The sequence below is a fragment of the Phaenicophaeus curvirostris genome, chromosome 18, assembly GCF_032191515.1.
Source record: "Phaenicophaeus curvirostris isolate KB17595 chromosome 18, BPBGC_Pcur_1.0, whole genome shotgun sequence".
NCBI classification, from domain to species: domain Eukaryota; kingdom Metazoa; phylum Chordata; class Aves; order Cuculiformes; family Cuculidae; genus Phaenicophaeus; species Phaenicophaeus curvirostris.
Window position 1 is genome coordinate 9,009,034 of NC_091409.1, and position 23,946 is coordinate 9,032,979.

General features: G+C 51.0%; 1 protein-coding gene across 1 annotated transcript in view; it reads right to left on the reverse strand.

Moving 5' to 3' along the window:
* Nucleotides 1-640: 640 nt before the first annotated feature.
* The window catches only part of CTNNBL1 (catenin beta like 1), a 44,412-nt gene continuing 21,106 nt past the window's right edge, over nt 641-23,946 (reverse strand). The window contains exons 11-16 of the mRNA XM_069871628.1: nt 21,771-21,952; nt 13,924-14,021; nt 12,705-12,785; nt 6,482-6,619; nt 5,823-5,895; nt 641-893 (exon numbers count right to left, since the gene is read on the reverse strand). Of these exons, the coding sequence (XP_069727729.1) occupies nt 805-893; nt 5,823-5,895; nt 6,482-6,619; nt 12,705-12,785; nt 13,924-14,021; nt 21,771-21,952 (661 nt within the window). The 3' untranslated portion in view covers nt 641-804. The remainder of the gene's footprint in view (nt 894-5,822; nt 5,896-6,481; nt 6,620-12,704; nt 12,786-13,923; nt 14,022-21,770; nt 21,953-23,946) is intronic.

Sequence of the window (23,946 nt, forward strand, 5' to 3'; positions counted from 1 at the left end):
ACAGAAGAAAGAAATGAGGGATTCAAACAAGTTCGGCACCAAAGATGCTTTTCTGCAGCTTTTTGTGGCTGCCAAAACCATGACTCCCATGCTGATCCCCAAACAACGGCGTCCGATCACACCCGGCCAGCAGGGCCCGCGCAGTCAGGGTTGAAGGAAGCCTTGAAGCTTCCCTGACAATGTGTTTTTCTGGGAGATAAAACACGAATGCTGGCAGCATGCAAATCTCTCTAAATTAGGCAAGGCTGGGCTCACTGGAGCCGCGCGCTGTTTTGTGATGACAGCCATTAACTTTGGCAGGAAAGAGGAGGGGGAAAATGTTCTCAGTTGCTTCTTGTCCCAGTTGGAGCCGCTGCTCGGGAAGTGCGGGGCTCGGCCCAGCGAGCGCAGGAGGGCGACAGAAACCGAGTGGTGCCTGTGCCGCTGCTGCCGGGCAGAGGGAAACTGCTCAGCCTGCCAGTGGCTCTAAGGCTGTGGGAGACAGACCTGCCCTCTCCTCCTGGGATCACGCTGCTGCTGTAAAAAGCTGGGATACCGGTTCAGGAATCCCAACAGTGATTACCCACATAAGCATTGCGGCCAGGACCCAAGCCAGATGGCGAAGGGAAGTCCGGGGGCTGCTTAGACAACAAACAAGGACTTAGAAAACAGCAATCTATCTTTAATATCTCCAAAATCCCAGTTAGAATCAGTTTCACAGAAACATCATTTTTATTGTGCAATCAAGGCTGGAGGAAAGCAGGAGAAGGAGGGAGAAGCAGGCGCTGCATCCCCGGGGCAGGCACAGAATGGGTCCCAGAGCCCTCAGAAATTCTCCAGCAGGTCCAGGATCCGCTTCTGCTCACTCTCCTGAAACTCCTGGTTCTTCCCATCCCCGATGTTCTCGGCGTACTCTGCAGGAGAGAAAACAGGCAGGCAGCAGGATTTGAGTCAGATACTAGCGAACGAGGGGCTGCTTAATGCACAGATACCCTGGCAGATTCTACACCCGCATCCACTGCAAACTTCAAATGGGAATTCATGCAAGGAGTACTCACAGTTTTCCTCCCCATGCGCAGGGTTAAAACTTTGCATAACAAGCACCTACCGACCCCTCCTTAGAAGCTTTTGCAGCAGCAGCAGAGACCATGGCAGGAACACCCTGCTCTGCTCTTGGCATGGAGCAGCACAAGGAACCATGCAGACACCAGCGCTCAGAGGCAGCTCCCACTCCCTGGTGACCCAACCTGAGATGGAAGGGGGACAGCCCAGCACTGCCCCCGAGCTGGACAGTTGCATCGCTGGCCTCTCTCAGCCCAAGAAATTCCAGCAGCCGCAGACAATAGTGCCTTCCAGGTCCCCATTAACGCTGGGTATCATCAGGGGAGGTCAGGAAGGACTGCGACACAACTGTTCAGCATTTCCAACCCTGGGGTTAACCCGTCCATCACCCTGGATAAGGACTTCTGTCAAAAGGAGACCAATTCCCTACTCTACAAGTGCTTTCAACCCATACAGAAGAAATTGCAACAGTTCAGATTTAACTACAAAAGAAACTCCTTGTCTTCAGGCAGAGGACACCACACTTGATTGAGGTCTTGCCCATCCACGTACAAGCCCTGTGGAACCAAGCGTTTCCCAAGCAGCTCTCCCTCCTGATGCTCATTTAGAGCTGGCAGCTCTCTCCCCATACCAGCTCCCTCTTTCCTGCCATGAGAACCTGCATATTCAAAGACTGCTTAAAAAGAAAAAATGAAACGCAGGATCTAAGCTGTGAGAGCAGGGAGCTGAACAAATCTTAGTAAATCAGGAGCAGGCTGCCTGGTTAGACAGTGTTACCCAGCCTCCGCCTTCTCGCATTCTTTCCCTTCCTCCTAAACAAACAGAACAGCTTGTATTCAGCATCTGAATGGAAAGTTGCTGTAGAAAGTTTGCTTTAATATTTATACGTTCAGCACTGCTGCGTGCTCTGAGCTCCATCAAAGCCTTTATTATAAGAGCACTGAAAAGAGTGAGGACAGGGAGAAGTTGGCTGATGGGGGAGTCCTCCCTCCTGCACACACTCTCTCTCCACGAACAAGCAGCAGCTTCTTTGCCAGGGCCTCTGGGAGGAATCCTTTTAATATTGATAAACCCCTACAGTACCTCTAACAAGAGCAGGCGGCAACGCTGAGGCTTCCTGCGAGTGAACCTGTCCTCCTCGCTGTCCTGGAGAAGAGGGAATGGAGAGGAATCTCTCCTTCACGCTGACTGAAGACAGCAGCAAGCGAAGGGATTCATCGTATGTGTACAGCTGTTTATCGTGCCTGGGCTGCACTGCAGCGCCTGGGGAACAAACCCTGTCACCTGCTCCTGGTGGGAGATCACCCACCTCAGCAGGGATGAGCTCGCACATTTAGCTCAGGCTTTCCTGGCCCCTTCGGCTGTACCAGAGCTCTGCCAGCAGCCGTGTCCACCAGGAGCCAGAGAAGCAACAGGCTCTGTCCCCAGCAAGCCCGCCCCGTGCTTCATCAGAGTTCAGTGTCTCCAGAACAGATGCAGCAACTGCAACTCCTGCATTCACTGCAGCCCAGGGGCAACACTTCCCTGCCTGCCGGTACCACTGCCAGCTCTGGATACTCCGGGAGGGAAGGACGTGGTCTCTGAGCCTGGCGCAGCGCTGGTGCAGCCCCAGCTGCAGGCAGAGCTCTGCACCCACAGTGTCCGCGCTGCAGGCTGGGGCCAGCTCCGGCTTTAGCCCGAGTGCTGGAGCATTCAACTCAAGCAGGGACACTGCCAAGTGCCACTCATGACACAGCCCTTCTGTTGTCCCAGCGAGATCACTCAGACAACAGCCATCCAGAAATTCCTCTAATCCTGTCCCAGAGCTCAGCCTTTTTCCTTCTGAGCAGTCTGTCTTGATAAGCAAACCCCAGTGCCTCCCAGGGCAGGCAGTGCACCGGGCTCCCAGCAACTGCTGATGCTGATCTGGAGAGACCAGATAAAATCCCAGAACCACACCTAAAAACCCATCTCCCCTGTGGTTTTGTATATTTACTTTTTTATTTACAATTCCATCCCTTTGGTGAGAGAGTAAAAAAAATCAAACGCAAGCTCCCCCTGTCAGCAGTTAAACAGAGCTCACATGCTTCTGCAGCCACACACAGGGAAAGGACCTAGGATTGGTTTCTGCTTCATTAGACAAAATACAATGGTTACAGAACAGTAAAAATCAATGGGGAAATATTGGAGCTTGTAATGGATATTGGAAGCTGCAAAGCCTGCACGCACTGAGGGACCGCAGGCCAAGTTTAGCAGTGGCTTCATAACACATCTTCTCTTTCTGATTACCCGTGCTAACAGGTTTGCTTTGTAACATTCCATCGGCATCCCGCTTTCCCACTTCCCCCAGCAGCAGGTCTCTCCCGATCAAGGAGCGGCACACTTTCCCATTCCAGGGCCCAGCATCACTATTTAGAGAGGTCTCTGCCCCACATCATCCTTGATTAGAGATGGAAACCCAGAATGGCCCCAAGGCACAGACACCAGGGGCTGTCGCCAAAAGCAGCCTCCATCCCCACAATATCCCAGCCAGGGCACAAAGGATCAGTTGTTGTCTTCAGCCTGGTAGGATAAACTGCCTGTCCCGTTGCCAGGAACGCTTGATCTTTAGGAAAAGGATTTGTTGGAGGACGAGTCAGCCTGCAGGACTGCATCTAATGAGCCTCCGCTCCTCCCTGCTCACTCCTCCCCTGAAAGCCCAACCATAAGGAAAGAGCCTCGCTCGCTCACTTGCATCATAAGCAATTCGGAGCAATCCCAAGGGATCCATCAGCTGTCAGGTTGCCAGAGAAACATGGAGAATATGTAGGCCATAAAAACCCAACTAAAATCCAAGCACCTAATTAGTATGCAAAAAATAGAAAATAAAAACTGAACAAGAGCAAAACACTGAGTGAAAAGTAAAAATAATCCAGCCCTCGTCTGACCTGAGAGCAGGTTGGGAAGCGGCCCGGAAATGCGTCAGCCACAGCTCCCACCTCTGTGTCACTTAGGATGGAGTCTCCTACAGTTCAGACCCCAGCTACGCCGTGGAAACACCACATGGATGGTGATGCCAGGGCCCGCAGCCAAACCGCTCCCAGTGCATGCCACATCCAAGGCCCCGGCCCCTCCGGAGAGGCAGACACTCCTCTGTGGTGCTGCTCCTGCTGAAAGTGGGGAATCTACACCAACAGCGTGTTTGGACCACGGGAGAACTGGGATTCCAGCAGCAGAGCCGGCAGTGAGCTCTGTGCTGCTCCCATCACCCAGTGCCTCACAAGGGCTCAGGTCACTGACGGCTGAGGTGGCACGAGTCTCTAAAGGTGACAAGCATGAGAGCTGGAGAGAACACTCCAAACGCTGTACCCACCACCTGTGTTATGAACACGCCACAGGTGGACTCGTCTGGCAAGGAAGGTGTCACTGCTGAGCGTTCCAAACCCGCTGCATGACCCCCAGCTTGTGAGACGCCATCAAACCACTGACAAAGTCTCACAACGCACGTCGCTGTCTGTGAAAGGAGAAACTGGGTGAAATGTTGATGCCGCTGCCCTTCAGTGCAGCTCATGTAAATCAAACCAGAGACACGGCCGTGAGGTGTGTGAACACAGCAGGGTGGGCGGAAAAACCCCTCGGCACCTGTGGCCCAGGTCAAGTGTGGGGACCTGCACGTGGATGTCAGCCTTGCCCTAAGCTGGAAATGGACAGTTTGAGGGCAGGAATTGTCAAGTATCACAATTAAAAGCAGCACAGACATCCTTCTCGCCCCCCTCTGCTCATCAGCAGGCATGGGCTTACACGTGCCGGCAAAGGACAAAGGCCAGAGAGATTGCCTGGAGCTGCTGGTAATCTCACACTGTCACGAAACTGCTCTGAAATTCAGCCATGCTTCTGATCCCCTTCCTCCTTATGGGAAGGGAAAAAAAATGACAGGATCTGCAAGAAAAGAGCTGCCTGCACCTGCCAGTACTGGGAGTGGGCAGAGAGAAAAGGCCAGGAGCACATCATTGTTACTCACAAAGAAAGCAGCAACACCAAACCCTACATACTGGCACGCCCAGAGGTGCTGGCAACCTTCCTCTCTCTCCAGAAAGAAACACCTCACCCCTCCCTGAATTCCCCACAGCCCCTCGGAGCCCACACATCCCACACAACCCCCTGCTGAATGTCAAGCATCTCCTGCTAGCAGCAGATTCCCAGCTCTCCTGCTCAGCCTCGCTGCTCGAAGCGGGCTGGGGGAGAGTCCAGGTCCTCTCCCTCCTCACACTGTTCTGCTGGCTGCTGCTGCTGAAGGACAACGGGACACAGGCGAGAGCCACCGCTCCGACCAGCACGGCACCGATCCAGCGTAAGCATTAAAGCTAACAAGCAGCACTTTAAAACCAGGATGGTAGATCACAACAGCCTCGCATGAAAGCTACAGAGGATACTTTAATGCTATAATCCATATTAATCTGACACTAAGAACAAGACAAATACAGCGCTGATACTAACACGGTGCAGATGGTGAAGTGCAGGGCCATGTTAATGAAAGACGAGACACCCCTGCTCTTCCCTTCAGCATACGTGTACACTTCTCTTAAATATTTACTCTGGCGTCGCTGTCCGTAGAGAGTTCAGGCCAGTCTCTCGCTGATGACATCAAGTGAAGTGCTGTTCCATGACAGCAAGCAACAGCAAGTGCCCTAACACCAGGGTAAACCATGTCTCCTGTCAGGGCACCTCCAGCCCTGTCCCCATCTCCAAACTCTCCTCAGCCGCTGCCTGGAGTCACTCACAAAGTCAAGGAGAATAACACAGGGAGAAATGTCTCAACTCACCCTTCAGGATGTGTCGAACAATTTTAATGGAGCTGCCTCTCATGTTCAGGATCTGATGGACTCTCTGACGAATCTGGTAGGGGACAGGGAAGAGAAATAAGCAATCTTCAACACAAAACCATACATAGCTCCAGTGTTTCCTGCTTTGAGGGAAAAGCAGAAAACCTGAGCACCACAACACAGCCTCGCTGCTCCACAGTCCCAGAGCATCCGCTTAGCATTCGGAAGGGCCTGCAGCACAGGTAACCAAAGAATCTATTCCCAAACCCCAGAGTGGTCACACTAGTGGAGATGCAGTGTTTTGCACAGATTGAGAAAGGTCACCTGCTGAGTCTTTGCCCTTGTGAGACCCGAGAGAAGGTCCCCTTCCACCACTCACTCAGCAGTGGCATAAGCCACCCTTCCCTTCCAAACTGCAATCTCCCTCATGGGAAGCTATGAATTCAGGGACAACGATCAGCTTTGTACCCACTTATGCCCTCGTGACTGCTATCCCCTGACAAAGCTGTAAGGACATAGGTGCAATAAACAGGAGGTTTCCCCCAAAAAAGCGAATTCAAGAGAAGGTTCTTCAGCAAGGCGGTGTTTGCAAGGATTTAGCCTTGTTTGTACCATGGACAGGAACAGAGACGATCTGCCAGCCCTGCAGGCAGCTTTACCTGGGGAACGTTGGCATTGCAGATCTCTGCCATGATGTAACAGATGAGCTGCAGAACAAAGAGACCAGCATCCAGGCGGCGGAAATAGAATTCATATTCCATGTAATCGTCGATTATCTCTCCCCGCCGCACCATGTCCTGTAAAGCAGCACAAAGAGAAAGTGTGGTGGCTGCTCTCCATTAGCAGGGCAAAATGCTGCTGATTTGTGGTTTCTTAAGAAACGCTTTGTTCCCCAAGACATTAACTCCCATTTATTTCTTGCCAGAGAAGTACTTTTAATAATTCATTTTGATTCACAAACCATTGCACTCAGTGCTGCACAAGGCTCAGCCTTCACTGGTTGTTAAGTGTGTCCATCTGCACATTAGAATTGTAATTTAAACACACAAATTGCATTTCGCAATTGAGCAATTAGAGCCTGTGGATACAGAACACACCAGTGTGTCCATTATTGATAAGTTCTTTGTCAGAAGAACCCGCTGCGCAGTTACCGCCCATCTGAGGGTGCTATGCCGAACCCGACTCTAGCAGACTCAGCCCTGCCAGGCTTCCACCTTCACTATTCACCAAGGAATGACAAAAGCGGTCTGAAAACTCTGCACAAGCCCAGCTGCACTGTGCCCAGCCCTGCTCTTCCCACTCTGCTAGCTGGGAACACTGAGAGGTCCAGCCCTGAGCTGGGCTCCATCAGCAGGAGAGCACTGGCTCTGCCAGGATGCCCATAGCCCAATACTCCTTGGCACATGCCACATGTCACCAGCAAGCCCTGCCCCAACGGAGGCCAAAGGTAGAAGGGAAGAAGCTGCCACGTTCCCCAGTGGACACTGCCCCCCATTTTTAGAAGGCCAAAACTCCTGGTGTCACATACGACCTTTAGTGTTTTGGGGCTGGTTTGTGGTTTTGCCCTTAAACGAAGGAAGCAGCCTGTCAGAGCCCGCCAGCTCGCCGCAGCTCGTGTGATTTATTGCACAGCCACTGGCAGGTGGGCGCACGCCAGCGGAGCAATATTTCCTCATTAGAGCCATCGCCGCCAGAGCACTGGGCCTGGAACGCTCCAGAGCAGCTTCCTCGGAGCACACATGCTCCAGGCAAACACACGCAAGGTCACCAGCACCAAAGCTGATTCAGACCACTAAATTCTCCTGTTTTGTCAAGCCAAGTCCTTGCATCTAGTTGTCCTTTAGGCACAAGAGAGGAAATGAACTCTGCAGGCTTCTCCCCTGGAAAGTGTGATGGGTGTTTGCCATACAGAAATAGGACGAAGCGGTACCGCTGCTCACCATCGCCTCCCAAAAGCGAGAAGAAAGCACAGGCAATGAAATACTTTCCCTTTCCTCCTAGCAACCCAGCTTGCCAGGGAAAGAACAAGTGAAGTTTAAAAGCCAATGCCTAGGTACCAATGCAATGAAGCCAACTGCTTTGGCCACGCTCCAGGGGGGCTTCAGCCTCAGGCCCTGCCGACTCCAGCAGTTGCACAGCTGTAATCTACCCCAGGGTCTCAAACCCTGGGCACAGATGCAACTGGGCAGAACTTCCCTGCAAGCCCCTGCCAGTGAGAAGAAAAATGTGACTGTGTGTGAGGAGTGGCTTTCCTCAACCTCTACCCAGGCCAAACTGCATGATCCTCTTCAAATCTGCTCCCTAGATCGAAGCAATCTTGGCCAGCAAGAGATTGGAATATCGACTGAAACATCCCAAAACCCCAATCCCGAGAGACAAGGCACCCATCCCAAAGCACTCGCCCTCCTCACTGCACACAGGCTGCTCTTCTCAGCAGTGCTCAGCTCCTAAACAGAAAAACACCAACAGGCCAGGATTTGGAGTCTCCAGAGCAGGAAACCCAGACTGTGTCTATTCTGTATTCCGAGCCAAACACGGTGATCACCGGAGCCGAATCCAGGCAGCTGCTGTCTTGATTACACAGAGAAGGCAGCAGCTGTAACAGCCCCTCTCGACAGAGAAGCAAGATTATTTTGTGCCAGTAAATTAAGCAGATAGGAATTAGAAGACAAGTACAGTTTTAAGGTGCCTTTCCACAGTCTTCTTTTTTCTTTAAAGCCACAGCACCATTTCCATGTTAATCTGCCTCCAGTACAGTACCAACAGCCACCTTCCCACTCTGTCTCTCTTTCAAAGCTGTCAAGTCGCTAACCTCCAAATGAGCACTCAGATGCCATTTCTAATCTGCCAACAATACGCACTGAGATGCCCCTTGCTGATGGGAGAAGACAGCAATAAGATGGGCTTCTGTGAAGCTAAAATGAGCTCTCACACTAATGAGGCAGGACTGACAGGCCTTGAGGTGTCAAGCAGTGGCTCAAAATCTAAAGATACCATGGATCTGCCAGTAACACACAGAAGATCCCGTCTGCTCCACGCAGTCACTGGAACGGGGCCCAAAAGATTCCCTGCATCCCTCTCCTTCCTCCGCTACCGTTGCCCTCCCTCAGCACACAGCAAGGCTGGGCAGAGCAGAAGGAACAGGCTCTGATGGAGAACAAAACTCTGCCACGAGACATGGTTTCCTTCCTCACCAGCTGGGATAGAGAAGCCAGTCCGGGTCATCGGAGACAGGAAGGCTCTGAATGGCTGTGCACAAGAGAAACCACCACACCTTGTCTCCTGCACCAAGCATGGCTTTTTGCCCCTTTACTGCTCTGTCTCGTGTTACTGGGGAGGGGCAGCGGTGTAAAAGCTCTCAGACCACAGGCAGTAAAACTCAACGTCATGGCCTAGCCCTTGGTCAAAGAGGGTGGCCAGGGCTTGACACTCTCAAAGGAGAGGAGCCAGCGGAAGACTGGGGTGAAGTCAGAACAAGGCCTGCCCAGGACCATGGGCTTCCTGCTCAAGGCTGTGACTGCGATTTCCCCAGGAGGCTCTTCCCCAGGAGGAGGCTGCAGAGCGCACGGTCCCATCACGGACTGACCACAGCGCTCTTGGTAACAAAGAGCGGCTCAGCCAGAGCCCTCATCAGGTCCTGCACTCTGCAGCAGCCAGGAGAGCAAGGAGACATCCCGGTCACACCAAGGTGACCAAGCAGCTCTCAGAACAACACAAAATCCCATCAGAGCCCTCTGCCATGGGAAAGAATTCCTTCATTTCTGCCTTACAAGCAGAAACACGCTCGAATTTCTGCAAATTCAGCCACCAGCCTGCAAGAGCTGCAAAGCTCCTTGTGATTGCAAAAAGCGTACATCGCTACCAAGCCAGGAGACACTGAGCAGCAGCTCCTACAAAGCGGGAGCTCAGCTCCAGCAGCAAGAAAAGGGAATCACGTTAGGGCAGTGACCTAAAAGACCCACCAGTCTCAGCAAGAACGCTCAACACTTTCCACAGCTGGCTGGCTGGCTGCTGGAAAAGCTCACCCTACCGACAGAGGGAATTCAGCCCTGCTCTGGAACATACCTGCACGGTTTTTCTCTTTCTATTCAGACTAACACAGTTCTGCCAGGTGCTGTGCCTGTCCCTCAGCACCCCTGGTCTGTCTAATCCAAACTGAAAGCCAAGGCTGATACAGGTCCCTGCTTCTGTTATCCCAGCCTGCGGAGCTGGCTCTCACGCTAGGAGTTCCACCGCTCCCTTTCAAGGGTGGAATGACTTAACTGTAGCACAATTAGCATGTAATTTGTAAGTCATTATAGCGCAAAGTGTCTGGTGAGAATATTTTATCGAATAAACCTGCTGAGCATAATTTTCTGTGGAAGTATAAAAATATTAAACCATCTCCTGTCTTTTTCCATCTTTAGAGATCGCTAAGGCTAATGCTGGCGCCTGTAATCAGACCTCATTTCAGGAGTTAAAAGCCATAGGATTTTGCACCATTTCCTACAGAAAGAATTGAAGAATTTCAGAGGGGGATGAGATATCTGCTAGGTTTCATTAACTAAAGACCCTGAGAAAAGGGCTAAGACAGGGAGACAAATGCTCCCACAGACTTTGCTCCTAGGTTCCATAGGGCAACGAGGGTAATAACTTTATGGCCCAGATCAAGGGTGCAGGTTCCTTACAATTGCTCCTCAGAACCAGCTGCTTCAGAAATTCCTCTCTTCCTTCCACCCTCTGCTGCTCCCACACCTTTGCTGCCCCAGGCTGAAGAGCAGCGATAACTAAATAAACTGGATCACTAAAATAATGAAAGCTAAAAAAAAAAAAAGGACGAGAACTGCAAGAGCAGGAGCTTCTTCTGCCAGCTGCATGACTAAAGATAACACGTCAGGTAGGACACACGCAGTCATTCCTTCTATAATCGGGTTTAGCTTCTTGTAATGCGAGACTTACACCAGGATACTCTGTCCCTCAGACTCGGATCTCACTCTTGGCAGCACAGGCTGAACCTGCAAAATCTCATCAGGTATCATTTCTCCAGGGCAAGGAGAAAGGTGAGGATCCATACACCAGATTGTTGGGGTTCTATGTCCTCTGCTGCAAGAGGAAGGTCAAAAGCCCCCAAGCGACGCAACATAGCTTCAAAGGACCAAGTGCTCACAGCATCCACTTCAATGATTCATGTGCCACAACCAGAAACATTAAAGTGCTCCATAAATCCTGTCACAGCCAGACAATGCCAGGATTTGACGGACAGAATGATGGCTGTTGCTACTTTTGCGTGCGGAAAATGCTCAAGCTGCTTCAGATCCCAGGATGCTGTGTCCCACTGACCACTGAGGATGCAACAAAACAAAGCAAACAGTAACTCCAAGAGTATTCCAAGCTAGGAATGAATCTCAACATCCTATTCCACACGTGTCCAACAGATTGCACACATGAGATGTTTCCATCAAATCCCATCATTAGCTCTAATAGGAGCACAGAATTGAGACGATTTATCCCAGCCACTCCAGCCTACAGAGCCTGGCAGCAGGGCAAGAGCACAGTGGCCGTCTGGATACAGGAGGAAAACCTGAGATCTTTGGTTTCTCCTTTCCCGTGTCTCAGCAGACGTGATGGGTTAATATTATCAATTAAAGAGCTTCTACACAAGCTTCTTCACACTCAAATTCCCCTCATCCCTGCTCTGAGCTGGCTGCTTGCTACAGGTGCTAATGCTCGCAGGCTGCTCCGGGATCTCAGTGGGTGAAGAGCACACACGTAGCTCTGCACACTGCATTTAAGGGCTCTGTACTGCAGCTGCCGACACAGCACAGCCAGAAAGATCCATCCAGGGTCTGGAGTTCCAAAACCCACACAGCAACACTGAAACGTAAAGAATAAATAATCCCTCGCTCTGTTCTGATGAGGAGGAGTGGAGTGTTGAGAGAGAGCAAGAGAGGGGAAAGGCTGTTTTCCTCCAGGCCACCGTTCATTTGCGAGCCTGCAGCTGTCCATATGGAGCGCGAAAGCTGGCAGCAAAGCTGGCAGCTGAGCGTTCATCGCTCACCCTGTGCCTTTTTGAGCCACAGCAGCGCTGCTGAGCTCCAGTGTCCTCAGAATGTTTGCCAGGGCCCAGGGAAGTGGCCCTGGCCGTGGCCAGACAGCTGTTTGTCAGAGCCTGGTGGGGGGCTGCAGCCAGTGGCACACAGAGCTTGCCCGCGTGCCGGGACAGCGGCTGTAGTCATTACTCTCCGTCACTGCTAATCAACCTCACACCCTCTTCAGCGCTGATACAGATAATCTTGTGGGAAGCTGGCCAAGCTTACTAACAGCTCTGCAAGCTGCTTCCTGACTCCGACAGCTCGTTCTCTTTCAAAAAGCCTGTTCCAGCTTCAGTTCCAACAAAGTACTGTGTGGTACCAAGGCTCATGTCGTTCAAAACGATTCACTGCTGGTGTGCAGGGAGCACGCCAGCCTTTGGCTGCAGCCACATCGAACTAATCAAAATAGATGCTTTCTCGCAGCTGATCAGAACTCTAAAGCCCAGGGTAGGAGACCTCGCACATTATCATGTAATTGTCTCTCTGCATTTCACTTATTCTCCATCTGCCAAACCAAGCAAGATTTCAGCCAAGGAAAAGCAAAGGCGAATTGAAGCGCAGAAATAGGCTCTCATAATAAAACTCACTCCAAGGAAAGGCCAGAACCATTTGCAGTATAGAAGTTCTCAGCCTATCTTATCTGGGGTTAACTGGAAGCTGGAGAGAAAAGCAACAAGAACTAAGGGGTAAGAGCACAGGTATATGAGAGCACAGCTCAGAGGAGCAGCCTGGCTGAGCCACAAGTTCTGTACAGAGGACATGCTGGAGCAGAGGTGTCACAGACACAGGTGCAGACTCAAGCAATACATACGTGTTTCTCTCCATCGATCTTCTTATCAGCTGCCTGCATGGCATCCAGGTACTTAAAATACAATTCCATCAGCCTATCAACCTGCAAGGGCAGAGAGAGACCTCACCAAGAAGAAAGAATGATGTGATCATCTTTAATCCTTCATGCTATGTTGTTTTCCTCCCAGCTGCAGCCTTCCCAGAGTAGTGGGCAACCCTGCCACTCACGGGAAGGAACACTTTCTGGAAGGATGGTACAGAAACCAGGAGAACTAGAACCCCAGCACAGGAGAGTGAGCGAGCTACGGACACGAGTCCGTAACCTTTTAGGCGAGCACGTGGGGCCTGCAGGCATCTCAATGCAATCCCATTGTCTCGGCAGCTTTGGCTAAAAGGTTATGGACTCGTATCCCTAGCTTGCTTGCTCTCCTGTGCTGGGGTTCCAGTTCTCCTGGTTTCTTCCACAGACCTTTCTGCCTGTGCTGGATGGAGCCAAGTTTGTGCCAAACCTACTGTCCATAGGAGGGCTCCTCTGCTCACCTCTGAACTGCATTAGGTGTCTGGAAGCCTGTCCAATAATGAGAAATTCTCTGCAGCTGGTAGAACAGGTTATGAAAAATACTCTTCAGACACACTATTGAGGAACACTAAAGAACCAGGAACCTTCAGCGGTGGAATTCACAAATCCTTTGGGAATGACAGGCTTGCAGGAGCTGCTGTCTCCCTTTCACAGCTGTTCAAGCTATCCACCACCATGTAAATATTTTGGAAAGCATTTCCAAGAGTAAACAGCACTGAAGTGACACATTCTAGGAGAGGAAAGGGGAATGTTGAATGTGTACTACAGCAGTTCCGGAGCTCTCTGCAAAGGAGCTTCACTGGCACCTTTCCACGCTGCCCCAGTCTCACAGAGCCACCACCAGGCAATACCACACGTGTTATCTGACCAGGTTCAGCAGAGACACAGCCCAGGACTAAGGATTGCTGCTCCCGTGTGCAAGAGCACCCAAAACCAAAAGCACAGCTGATGAGAGAGGCCAAGCGCTAGAGGTATTTCCCATTCTCCAGTTTGTAGATAACACCACAAATGACAGCGTGGTGGCCTGTGAGGGTACAAGGTGCTACAGGCAGGTAGAACAGCAGCTTTTCAGTGACTTGGTGAGTGCACGCAGGCTCCCTGCCCTTAGGCAGCACCCTCCCAGCTCAGCAGCTCCAGCTGCAGCCGTGCGCTCAGCACTCACCTTCTCACTGTCGTTTTCTGTGAATTTATTCAGTAACCGTGTCCTTTGCTGCCCTCTCAGGTTTCGCAGAAGGGAGGCCAGAATGGAACAGACATGTTCTGGAGACACAAAATGAAAATTGCATGCTGAGAACAGGAACAGGAGCTTATTTTCTCTGTAACATGCCATTAAATTTACCACTAGCGCTCCTGCGTGTGGCCATTGATAAGTGGAACCTCAGGCCCCTACCACCAGTGAGCAGCAGCGAGAGCAGCAAGCACTGACAGCTGCTTGCTCAGCCCAGACAGCGAGGGCTCCTCTGGCTCTGCTGCTCTGTTCCCGCTGCACGGATCCTGCTTTGCCCTGGTGACCTGAAAAAAAACACCTTACATAAAGCACGACTTCTGCTCCCCGTCCCTCCCGAGGCTGCCCACCCGCTGAGCCACACGCATGCTCTCTGGTACCCTCCGTCACCACTGAAGGCTCAGCACACGGCCTCCTCCCGCGGGGTGAACGGAGCCTTGACCAAAGGCAGCACCCAGCTCAATGGACCCTCAGTTCACCAAACAGGAGAGCTCGAGAAAGGAAGAACCCTGCCAACGTGCAGCTCTTGCAGGGAACTTCACTAGCATCAGCAAGAGGAAGAAATCCTCAAACCAACCACTTTTATTTACAGAAAACCCTGTGGATTGAATATGAATGTGCTCCAACAAACCAGAAGTGATCACGCAACTGTATTCTACAGTCTCCTCAGGTGCGCTGGGGGTCAGACGGCACAACATAAACCTTGGAGCCACGTAAAACATCAACACTGCAAGCACACACGAGACAACATAGGTGGAAACGTCCAGCCAGAGCTTCGCTCTGGAGATGACTGAACCCAGCGCCCCAAACCCAGAGCAGCGCTGGGCTCCAGGGCAGCAGGACAGAGCTCCAAGGACACCTGCCACAGGCCCACAGCTGTGTCTTGGCAGGGAAACACCAGGGAGGCACCCAAGGGCCGCTGCTGCTCCTGAGCCCTGCAGCCTTTCAGAAGCCCCCACTAAGCACAGTGCCTGGCCCAGCCCTTGCACTGCCCCTTGCCGCAGATTCCAGGGGTCCTGGCCTGCTCACTCCCACTCTTCCTCATTTTGGCCACGGACAGGTGCCTGGGGGAAGAACCCACTCACCATGGGAGGGAGCACAAGGTGAGGGAAGGATCCAGGAAAGGCATCCCCCTTCCTTTGCTTGTGAAAAGGAAGCAGAGCGGCCACACAAGGCTCTCCTCCGCACCCCGGTGCCACTCCTGCGTGGGCACAGGAGATGCAGGGATACAAATCCTTTGCAAAGTGTGTGACAGGCCCAGGACCGAGGTTGCAGCATCAGAGTCGATGGCTTTAATATGGGGAAATAACATCAAGCACAAAGGCACAAAGCAAATGAGAGAGGCACAAGTTTCTCTCCCTTGCCAAATCATTTGCTATCACTGCCTGCCCGCAGGTCCGCACTGAGCACAGACCTCATGCTTCAGATCTCCCAATACATCCAACGCTGTAACTTCATGACGACCTCACTTTAATCTTGCTGATTGAGACACAGGAACGGTAACAGCCAAAGCCATTTCTTCACCCACAGCAGTGGGGAGAGGGGATGAGTTGTTAAGACCTGTTATTTCCAGAGAGGAAAACACAATGTACAGAGGAAAGGGATCATCCTCTTATTGCCATCAAACCCTTTAAGCGTGCCATTCCACGGCGCTGCCTCGCCTGGAGCCAGGAGAGGCCGCGGTCGATCGCACCTGTGCACAAAGAGCAGGCAGCAACACTGACGTGCGTGATACCAACGTGTCTGCAGGAGCCTCTGCACCCACCGCTGGCAGATCCTGCTACGGAAGGTGATGCTGCATGGGCGGCTCAGCCAAGCGGTGCCGGCCCTCCCCAACCAGGGATTATTTGCACGCTCCCAGGGCAGCTGGCAGAAGAGGCTGCACGCTCCCCGCGCCCACCCCTTTCATTAGCTGCTTATAAATGTAGCCTCCCTGGAAACAGATTTCTGCCCGAGGTGGTGTCAATTTTTCATGTGCCAAAGAGCCCGGGAGAGCGGCTGGCAGGAGCAGCAGGGAGATAACAGGTTTATCGGGTGGCCAGCACCGTGTGGCTGCTCTGTCATTCCGACAGGATAACATGGGGTGAAGGATGGCTCTGGGTACATCAGGGCACACTCACGCAGCACAGGAACAGTCATTGTACAAAAAGCGACATCAAATTAAGTGTCTGCATTTAAAAATACTGGAAAAGACCCTGGAGTCCTCACAAGATCCTATTTCCTTACAGTGGAAAGGAAAAAAAAAACAACCACCAAAAATGAAGACTTTTTAGTTTAATTCAACCCAACAGACGCTCTGCTGTCAGAGGAAGAAGCTGACATGCTGTATTTCACGCTATTTTTTCCCCAAACCTCCTTTTTTGGGAAGCGTTTAGGAGTGTTGACACAGTATTTCAGCAGCAACATTCTCACCCGTGATCCACACCCCCACTGCTTTTTCCACTACTCCTTTGCCAGGCAATGTCTCTCGCCATCATTTCTGCTTTGCTATTCATATGCAGGCATTTATCCGTTTCATCAATAAAATCTTTAAATCTACTGAGCGGGCTAAAGGAGCTGACACAGGTTTTTTAAGAACAAGGTTATTCTTTCAACATATCACTCCAGAAAACCCAGGAAGATGAAGTTGCCTGGTCAAAACATTCAAAAAATGTTGTACAAGAAATTTTGTGGACTATTTAAAAATTTTTCTTCATCATGTTTCTGGAAAAAAACATGAGCGTGGTCCATGCCACCCTCAAGAATCAGTTATCTGTAATGAGACTCCTGGCCTAATAAACTCTGATACCTGTCTGCACAGACACCAGTGGGAATCAGGGCAAACCCTGGGGTAAGAGCAGTGGACACCACGAGGAACCTGCTCAGCACCAAAGGTTCTGTAAAAGAACAGCCGTTCCCAGCTGGAAGCTAGGCTGCATCAGGAACAATTCTCTTTCATACAAACATCCCAAAGCCTGACAAATTCATTGATAGAGGAAGACAGAGGCTTCTTTCCCAGCAGAGAGCCCTGGTCGCTGCCCCACCAGCTGGCTCGCTGCAGGTACCTGCTCTGCGATGCCAAGGCCGCAGTGCAGCGCGCTGTGCCAGCCACGTCCCTGTGCCCGGGCAGGTCCCACCGCACGTGCTCACCCCGCTGCACCGGAGCCCGGCTCCCTCAGGCTCCCGGGAGCCCTTCCCTTTCAGACAGGCACGAAGACTGCAGAATGCAAGCAGTGTTTAAAACACCCTAATTAGATCGATCTTGACTTGAGCTGCGGCATGTTGGAATACAGATTAATCTATTCCAGGGCTGGCATTGGCAGCTGCGGCAGCAGGAGGTCCTGTCAAATCAAGCCATAACATTGCACTCCTCTGCCTTTAGCATCCCCCCTCTTTTTTTTTTTTTTTTTACTTCTCACTGTAAGAAATGTCTACTCAGCTGGGGAGGAAGCTCAAGCACATGCCCTGCAACACAGACACGCAGGCAGCAAGTACACTGGATGCAGGGGCACAAACAGGGTACACGGGCAAGCCCAGCAGAATCCATTCAGGAGCATCCTTGTCTTGTAAAGAACACAGAAAGAGTAATTTCTAATTCAGAGCAGGAAAGTACCATCAGAGCAGGAAAAAAACCCATCTCTTTCAGAAATTTCTACCCTTCCTGCGCACAAAACCCAGCAGCTTCACATCTGCGTGCTGGGAAGCCTGGAGGAAGCCCCTGGCACATCCCAAGGAGCAGCAGCTCCCGCTGCGGCAGGGAGGACGCTCACAGCGAGGGCCAAGGCCATGCTGCCCAGACCCTGCGGCACCAGGCACATGGCCCAGCCCAACTCCACAGCAGCAGAGCTGGGAGGGGAGTGCTGCTCCTCCACAAGATTCTAGGACATACATGTACGTACGTTCAATCAGGGGCTTCACAATGCGACCAGCACAGCCAGGGAATTGCAGCCAGACATGCTCCACGGCCTTTTGGTTCATTACAGAACCCGGATGGAACCTGGGACATGCTATTCCAGTGCCAGAGCATCCAATGAGCTCATCTGTTTCCTCGTGCATCCATACTCGGTGTTTCTAAAGCGTAACCCAGAGAAATACCCCAAAATAACCTGCCGAGAAAAGTCTTATCTTCAGAACCTGACAACAGCAAGGAATACTGATTTGGTGATGAGTAAAGTGGGGCCTGAAATGGTCAAACGGGCCCCCCACACATCTGGTGAGCTGGAATCCAAGCACCACACTGCTGGGAACACCGTTCCACAACAGGCATTCATTCCAAGGGCTTTGCTGCCTTTCAGCATACGTCATGAAGGAGTAGGAGCAAGTTTACCTCAGAATGGGGTTTGCTGCTGCTTCTGCTGCTTACAGGTCGCACAGAACTGGGCACCTCTAGAAGAGGCTTCCTTATTGTTAAGACAGCAAAGCAGCAAAACCCAACAGCACTGGGAATTCTCATTTGGAAATTGGCTGAACTAATTCTCAGGTTATCAAATCAGGTATTCCTAAGTAAAGCTGACATCCCAGCCATGAGAAGGCATCTAAATGAAGACAAATTGGACAAACATCCTTTTATAGTTCAATAGACTCCCCAGGTGCACAGAGCCAGACTGGAAATAGTGTCCGGAGAAAGGGCAGGAGAACACAGCCTGCCAAGCACATTATGATTGCTTCACTAGACTCCAGTGCGGGTTGCCACAGCAGAACATGAGAACCCCAGTAAGAAGGCAGATTCCACCATTTCAGATGTCTAACAAAGCCCCCACTTTGGATTGACCAAGAGCTCACTTTCTCCAGAAGTTGGTCTTTGCCCTTCTGCCAGCACCTACAGAATCACGGAGTTGTTTGGCCCCACAAACACAGGAAAACTCTCACTCATTTCTGTCCTCAGCTGCAAACATTTCTGTTTTGAGCTGCTTCACTACCTCAGAAAAAGGGAAATGGCTTCAAATGAGATTTCTCTTCCAAACCCAACACCCTCAGAAGTGCAGCGCAAGCTGTACAAAGCTGGGACAGATAACACGCAGTCAGTCAGACCCCACCAGGCTCAGATCATCCGTAAAGATGGTTAAGAAATTTTCCCTTTATTTTCTCCCAATTACACAGTGTTTATGAAGCACAGGTCTGTGCAGTTTGGATTTAAATTGTTCACAGGCTCCCTAGAGGAAAATAATTTTTAAGCCCTGACAGCGTTTAAAACGCAGCTAAGCAGCACTGGCACCTTTATGCTGCCTTGTAAAGAAAGAGAGAAACACTTACTGAGAAGTTATTTTTATCAAATTTAATTTGGGTTATAAATTTTTGTTATAAATAAAAGCTCACCAAGTCACACCAGCTTATTTATTATTTTGTTGCATTCAGAACACTGTCTCTTCAAGACAATGAAATAAACACCACTTTATGGATCATCTCCTATGTACAAAGTGAAATTACTCTAAAATAAAGACAAGAGGTCTGTGACCAGGCTCCAGGGTTAGCAGCCCATCAGGAATTTTGCAGCACCAGCCCAGTGACTGTCCTGACACGGCACCAGCAGCACCACTGCGGGTGCTCCCCACGCACCTCAGAACCACTGGAACAAACACCGAGGCCTCAGCCACAAAGCTGCTCTTGGCTAATCCCTCACAGGAGTCTGCTCCTCCGTTTGACACACACACAAATGCTCTCCTGGCAGAGGAGGATCATTCTAATTAGTGTTTAATTATTGTTTTTTTAAACAGTTGGAACACAAGATGAACATTTTTAAAGAAAAGATAATGGGAGAAGGCTGAACACCAGCATTCTTTTCGATAAATAGACGAGAGGCAGAAGGAAGTGTGTTCCCAGGCTCAACAGCACAGAAGGCATCACATCCCCATGCCAGCCCTGCACAGTTTCCTCTCAAAATGGCAGGCACCACAGCCTTTGCAGTGTTCCTGTTCAGCCAGTAGCTCTCTGGAGCTGATCGCCAGCCCGCGGTGCCCTGTCACTGCTGCAGTCCTCAGGAAAGTCAAAACACATCCACGCTGCGCACACGTGTCAGGACCACAGCTGTGAGGGCTCCAGGGGAACCTGTGAAACATCTCCATTAGCTCTCACCATCAGAACTCAGTAACTCACCCCCCAAGGGACGCAGACCAAAGAAAATTGGACTGACTACAGCAGAGTTTATTTTAATAAAACTGATTCCTGTGCTCATCTGAACAGCCTCCTTTTCTCCTGCATATAATGAGATGGAGACACAACACAGAGACGGTTTGCCTGGATTGCTCCAGTCTCCCAAAGGCAAACTGGCTCTTATTCCCATCACAGCAATAGTTGGGGACAGATCCCTTGAGGGCTTTCCAGACTGCTCCCTAATCCTAATCCCAGACTGCACACGGATGTCATCTGCAGGCTCAAGATGAAGCAGATGAGACAGATAATTTTTCAGTTTGGGAAGAGGAGTTTAAGGCAGTGACATGAGCCCCAGTCCTTCCCCCTCAGCAGCTCTGTTCCAGCTTCAGCCTTCTCAGCAAGAACTAAACCACCTTATTTTCATTGAGCAAACAAAGATCTCAAAATATTCCCTAAATCCATCATCAAAGCACAACTGCACCCTCTGCAACTTGGCTACCTGAACCCCAGAACACACAGCAGCGCTTCCTCCTCACTTTTACCTACCCAAGACAAGCCACGCATGACAGATACACAGCCCTCGGCACTGCCAATTCCTGCTTTGACCCAGCACCCCACCTCAGCACCACCACCTCCAGGGCGCAGAGCCCACCCCTGCAGCTACCACAGCCCAAGCCTGCCTGGCTGAGCCACTACCTTTGTTAACCATTATCATCCTTTAATGCTGGTGTGCAAATGCACTGGCACCATCTCAACCCTGAATCTGTCCCTCCTCTTCCTCGCTGCCTGCTCCCCAGGGGAGAACCAGCAGATGCCACTGAGCCACCCCAGCTCTCTCTCAGAGAAAGCAGCACCTCCTTGCCTTTGCTCGGGAGAGTGGAGGGAAGACCAGTTACTCCAGAGCTGCAAGAGCAGTCCCAGTACAGGGGGCCTGGGTTTAGAGCTCCCACTTTGTCACCGTCTCCTTTGGTTTTCCCTCAGTTTGACACAGAGTTAAAGCTGGATGCAGGGCACGCTGAGCCCCACTCATCCCCCTTCAGCTTTTGACAACATTCACCCTTGACAGAACTGAGAAGCGCAATGACTGGCACAAAATCTCAACATCCCTGGCAGAGTTCAGAGTTTCTTCCAAGCCACGGTCAGTTATTAAGGAGATGAAGAAGCCACCAGAAGCAGGAGGGCCTGCTCCCGGGCTAAGCTCAGCACAAGGTCTTGCAGTAACACTTGACAGCAGATTTCTGTTAAAGCAGAGTTTTCCAAGGCAGAGAGAAAAAAATAGACAAAGGGAATAAAAAAAAAAAGAGCAACTTCAAAAGCATGCAGTTTATTTCTGCAGTGCCTGATGTTCATCGAGTTGCACTTCAGTGCTCAGAGCCAGGAAAATACTGCTTTTGAGGTGACATCTGTAGTTGCCTCATTACTCTTTTCAAAAGAGTTTTGCATCAAAGAGTCAGAGCTTCAAACAACAGCCCCTACAGAAGTGAAAGAACTTATTAACGACACATGAAATGGGATCACCAGGAACTGCTGACATCAAAACAAGTAGGGCAAGAGTGTTACCCACAGCCAGCCAGAGTCGGGACCCGAAACCTGCAGGAGGGGCTGTGAAGAGGCCGGCGACGCGCCAGTCCCTCCTCAAGCAGGGACTGCTCAGCCACTTGCTCTGAGTTTTCAGCTCCTCTGTGACAACAAGAGGTCTCTGGAAGCACGCCTACCTTCGTGTTCTTTTTCAGTCGTTCCAACTTTCTTGATCTTTCTGGGGGATTTCATGAAGAGCGGGAAGATGGTCCGCAGGCCCAGGATGTCCACGAACTTGTGGCAGTTGTCTGTGCCCTCTGGTCCAATCATGGCATGGTCCAGCACCTTAAGGGCACTGCTGCGGGAAATCTTCTTCTCTCTGTGAAAGGAAACCTGCGAGTTAGACTTCCCAGGTGCATGAGGGGCTTTGGGCCACACAGTTTCAAAGACACAGCATAAATGGGGAAACGAATAAGACAAGGAAAGGTTGAAGAGTCTGAGCACCAGCTCTACACAAGATTGTTGGAGCAAGTCCAGTAGAGGCCACGGAGATGATCCAAGGGCCGGAGCACCTCCTGTACGAGAACAGGCTGAGAGAGCTGGGACCAATAAAGAGCAAACACAGCAGAGTTCAGCCCCCTCCTGTTGCCCCCCCTGTCCACCAGCAGAGTCCACTCACAGCCCAGGCTCCCAAGTGCTGTGAAAATGCCTCGCTTTAAAGACCGGTCTTTGCAAACCCCTAAAAACATGCAAACTAAAAACATATCTTGACATTGAGTCCAAAAGAAAGTCACACTGCCCCGTGCAGCCCAGGTGCCTCCCATGGCCACGATACAGTTGTGAAGCCCTGTGCACAGCTGGGATGTGGCACAGCAGCAGCGACGGCTCCCCCTGAGCGATGGGCAGTGCAGGAGGGGCTCAGCACCCCCACGGCCCTGCCCGGGGAGCTGAGAACAAAGTGCTCCTCAGGCCAGACAATGAGAAATGTTTTCAGGGGAAGTAATTGCATATTGATCAGCATTTAGGAAGGCTGCACAGAGCTGATCTCTGGAATATTCATTGGGCTGAAGTTCAGGCTCTTAGGGATCGATACCTGCCTGGCTGGGCTGTCGGGAGTTGATTTTATTTGAAATATTTATTCTGCCGGAGGGCAGGCAGTTTATCTTGGTCTCATCTACGTTTATTGAGGGGACTTTTAGGTGAAAACTAATTCAAAGAGGAGCATCTGTGAGGATCAGCAAATAGGGAACGGCCTCAGTCTTCCCAGGGAACTCTGCATCCCAACTTCATTTGCTAACCATTGCCTTCCTCCTTGTCATACCTGTACTGCCCAGAGAACTCTGGGCCCATTTATTCTCTCAAAAAGAGAAGGCACTAACATCATTTGGGCTTTCCACATGAGCATAACACAGCCTCTTGCTTTTCAAAACATCAGCACAAGCAGAATATTAGATTTCCTGGAGAAGCACTGTATAAAATGGTTCAGTTTAATTAACTGGGAGATTTAGTAACAAGACAGTCTAAGTTTCCATAGGGTCATTAGGAACAGCAGGACAAGAAAACATAAAGGGATTTTAATACCCATGAAAAGTGTCCCCTGCCATAGCTCCAGCCGAGCTCCAGGGAGCCGCATGCAGTTGTCCATTTCCCCCTGGTTTTGCTGTACAGGAACAAACGCTTTGCTGAGGGTTGGGAAGAGCCCAGAGCAGCCACAGAGCAGAGGGTGGTACGGTCCAAGTGCTGTGCGCTTCTGCGTGCTCCCTTTGCTGCCTTGGTCTCTGTGCACACACGTGCCTTCACTTCAGAGCTGGGAAAGCCACACGTCATTTTTCCTATGCAACAGAGAATCTTCTTGACGCATCCCCTGGGAGCCGAGCGGCTGCAGCTCCTCCAAGCCTTAACACAATTGTACAGCAAAAGCAATCAGGCTCCTGTCAGTGTGCACGAGGGAACCGACACTGCGAGCCTGTTTTTCTCTTTTGGCTCTGTACAGTGAACTGCAGTTTGGTTACTAAGGCAAGGCTGAGGGACTGGGTACTGAAAACTGCTTCCTAACCTAAAAAGAACTGACTTTAACTCTGTGTGACGCTGATAAACGTCCTGCTAGTGCCTACGGCCTCGATAAGCCACCTTATTTCTGAGAAAGACTCTCCACAAACTAAAGGAGCCTCCATCACTACAGAGATGCAAATCAAGTAATTACACACAGCCACAATCTCTACTTCAAAACTTCCTGCTTTGTTTCTGCTGCCACAGGCTCTGTCCTTCTCCACTCAGGCTTCTTCTGGAGCCCTTGGCTGGCTTTTCACATGCATGCTTGGTGAGAAGGCCAACAGCCAGTCCTGCTCAGCACCGCAGCTCTGAGACCACCCA